Raw genomic sequence first — 3,947 nt, 5'->3', positions numbered from 1 at the left:
GTGGGTAAAAGCCAAGTGCTTTGATTCCATTTCTCTCTTGAGATAAGAAAAAACATGGACACCACAACCACTCAATTATCTTAAGTTGTTCTTACGAACTCACAACACTCCAAATTTCTATTACCCTTTTCCCCCATCGGAAACTCACAACTGTACAAAAATTCCTGATAGAAAAGAAGAAGAAAAAACACACCCTCCACCCTCTGTTATCTCATCGCCACGTGGAATTTCGGCTCAACTCTGTTCAGAAAGTGATCCACTATCACCATACTCGGCCCAACCACCATTTCCTCCCAAGCTTCATTCGCTTCACTCCCCTGTTTCTTCAACACCTCTGTCGCATTAATCCGATTCAAATCCCATCCCCAGAAATCCCTCAACCGATGAATCTTATGAAGCTGTTTACACGCCAGCTTATACGTGTTATCCTTAATCTGTTCAATTGCTTCGTTGAGAAGCTCTGTTAATGTCTCCTCGTCGACATTGTCTCTCTCCGCCTGTAAAAACTCTTCCATTTCAGGTACTCCTATGGCGCGGCGTATACCCTTCGTGAAATCTGCTTTCGGACCGAATAGCCCGCGAACTTCGTCTACTAGCCCGGCCTCCACCATTTTATCAACGCGGTGGGAAACGAAGCACCGGAGATTAGAAAGCGAGACGTCGACCCAGATGAAACAACACTCATATCGTCGCCGGAAATGAGGGTCATCGTTGACCAGTGTTTTGATCAGTGAGTTTGACCCGCCGGCAATGATTGGGATTTTGTCCTTTTCAATAATTGACCCGATAGACAACCTGGCGTGGCGGCAGAAGTCGGCGGCGGTGAAATCGGCGTTAGGGTCGACTGTTCCGAGGAGATGATGTGGTATTCCTCTGCATTCCTCCGGCGTGACTTTGTTGGTGACGATGTCTAGACCGGAGTAGAGTTGAATCTTATCAGAGTTGATTATCTCTCCCGGGAAATGGGTTGCCAGGTCGATCGCCAGCCTGGATTTTCCTGTGCCGGTTGCCCCCATTACAATGATCACTTTCTCCTTCGGAGGCTGGAATTTGAGGGTTCTGGTTCCCATGTGGAGACCCCCGGGGAAGGTCAGTAGAGGCTCGGGCTGTAGACATGGTGGGAGTGCTACACTCATGGTGTTTACCTGTATACATAGTCGAGAAATCAGTTAATTAACAGACTCTTGGCCGGAGTTGAAACTAAACAAGAAAGTGAGGACTAATTACCTGTGTTACCATAGTTGCTATGGTAGATGTATGTATGTATATGTATGTATATATAAAAGGAGCAAATTCAACCTGGGAATTTGTAATCTAGATTGAATTGAATGTACACGACAAGTTGAAGAGGAAGGAAGGTTCGTGTTTAGTTTTCTAGAAGCAAGTTGAGGGATGAAGCATTGAATGATAATGACTGCGTTGTAGTAGTAGCAAGGATGCAGGTTCAGCTCCCTCAATCTCACTTGTCTATGCAAAAAATAAATGAGACAAGATGCGTATTTATAGTGCTCGCAACTTTCTGACTATACCTGCACAAAATACACTTTGATTTATTTATTTATTTTGATGTATGAATTTTTTATGTTTATAAGTTTGTATTTTAGTGTTATGTTTTTTCTATATGGTCCAATCGTATAAAGGTGATTGTTCATTTAGGTTTTTCCCTCAAATGTTTTTGGAAAGAAATGCTCTCTTGTAGTAAATGTTTTTCCCTCAAACGTTAAGTATCATAATTGAGAATGACTAAGGAGGGAGAGGGAGTATCATTAAAATCGAACTCGTAATAGTTTAGAGGAGTGTAAAATAGTTTTCTTTTGAAGAAAAATAGTGCAGTAGTTTATAATTTTTACGGTTTTTACAGCATAGTAAAATGGTGGTCGTGTTTATACAAAACAAAATCTAACATATAAAATCCAGTAACACGGATATCTTGTTTATACAATAACTAATATTTAAAAATTTATGCTAAGATTAATTGAAATAGAAGGGTAAATTTCACTTGCTTTACACTTTTTTTTTGAAGGACTTGGTTTGTACTTAAGGTAACTAGCATGGTATAATTAACACAATCAAGTTCTTTCTCATTCTAGATGGTATTTTTTTTTGGGTTTGTCAACTGTTAAAGATATTAATTTATTTGTTGTTTCTAGTATTAAAAAAATGGAATTCATATAATAAACCTCTTTTAATAACATTATCTCCATTCATGCTTCAAACAAATATCATGGATTACATATTTTTAAAACCTAGTGTCAAGTAAGTAAACCAACTGAGTACTGACAAAATGAAAGTTTTAAGTGGACATAAATTAAAAATTATACCTACGTATGGAGCATAACCTAACATTTCATCTTAAATCAATAATAATAAGAAGAGTCTATTATATTATATCTGTGATATTTTTTTCCATGAACATACATGATTTTTTTCTTTCTATTCTTTAAAAGTAAAATAAATAATAAAAAACGTTTAAGTAACAAAAATTCTCTATTGCCTAAAAATTCTCTGATTTAATTTCTATTTTGGATTAGAAATAGGGATCCGATTTAAATAAGAATGAATACTAATTAAATGAGAAACAGGAATACATCTTAACCAAATTCAATTGATAGAATTGATCATGTGATCAACAGTCAATACTCATGATCAACCACAACAATAATCTGTCAACGCTAGTCAACGTCATCCATCGCCGGTCAATGATTGGTGTGTTAGCATTATCAAAAAGGGGAAAAAGTCAAGTCTAAGCGCATATGGCATGGTTTCTTTGTTTTAATGCATGGTTCGTGTGTTGGTATTAGTGCATGGTTTCGACATTAGTGAATTGTTTATGCACGTTAGTGCATGAGTTTTGTTGAAAGTGCACGAATTTTGGTAAAAAAATGTACATGAGTTTTACTATAAAGTGCATGAGTTTTGTTGAAAAGTGCATGCATTTTACAATAAAGTGCATGCAATTTGTTAAAAAGTGCAGAAGTTTTTACCATAAAGTGCATGAGTTTTGTGATAAAAAGCATGATTATATACATTATTAGCTTATGTGCATTAGTGCATTTCTATATATTATTGTATTAATGTATAATTTCTATGTATTATTGAATTAGTGCATGCTTTCTATGCATAATACACTATATTTAATTATCAATGTTGATCAACACCGGTCAATATCAGTCAACATCCAATCACCTGATCAACAACAACCAATACCAATAAATTTAAGTGATCTAGGTTCATTCTCATCATAATTTTCATTCTCGCTACAATTTTTCTAAAACTAAGCCACACTTTAGAAAAGCGTTTATAAAAAGAACGCAGATGACATGAGGACTGCCATGCAGAATTTAGTCGTTCACTATATATGTACACTCATTCCAAATGTTTGTATAGCTAATAAAATGAATATGCGGTGTAATAGTGTATATATATCTAAAGAATTTCATTTTTACCCAAAATATCGACAGTTCCTTGAGAAAGATTATTGACGTATTAAAAACTTATACACAATCAGGCAAAATACGTTGGAAATAGTCTATTTGAATAAAACAATCTCCCACATCGATTATAACAATCTCCCACATCGATTATGAGAAGGAAAATTTGGTAGTATATATATGAGCTTTGACTCATAAGATTATTTAGAGATGAGAGTAGTATATATATTATATATATCTAATGACTTGGACTTGGATTTGGGGTCAAAACCCACGGTTTTAATTTTTCCGAGCAGTTAATAGACATAAAATCCACGTTTTCTGGTATGAGGAATTAATCAGATCTGCTATCTGATTTGTTCAAAGCTTTGTTGTATCCCTAAGTGAATTTTGCCTGCAACCCACATAGCAATACAGATTGGGGGCGAATATCACTTAAAAGAAAGTGATCCACGCCTCAAAGCATCGAAATTTCCCAACAAAATATTTATCGAACATGAAGTAGAAAATGTGTGC

General features: G+C 35.6%; 1 protein-coding gene across 1 annotated transcript; it reads right to left on the bottom strand.

Moving 5' to 3' along the window:
* Window positions 1-206: 206 nt before the first annotated feature.
* LOC141249227 (uncharacterized) lies at window positions 207-1,239 on the bottom strand. Its single transcript, XM_073669569.1, has 2 exons — window positions 1,228-1,239; window positions 207-1,145 (listed from the first exon to the last, which is right to left on the bottom strand). Exons 1-2 carry the CDS (start codon window positions 1,237-1,239, stop codon window positions 207-209), a joined length of 951 nt encoding a protein of 316 aa, XP_073525670.1.
* Between the last annotated feature and the right edge of the window lie 2,708 nt (window positions 1,240-3,947).

This window comes from Phyllobates terribilis, unplaced genomic scaffold, assembly GCF_046119375.1.
Source record: "Phyllobates terribilis strain yellow unplaced genomic scaffold, ASM4611937v1 Scaffold_4431__1_contigs__length_61096, whole genome shotgun sequence".
NCBI lineage: Eukaryota > Metazoa > Chordata > Amphibia > Anura > Dendrobatidae > Phyllobates > Phyllobates terribilis.
Note: the sequence above shows the minus strand (reverse complement) of the source record. Positions and strands in the feature narration are given on the sequence as shown.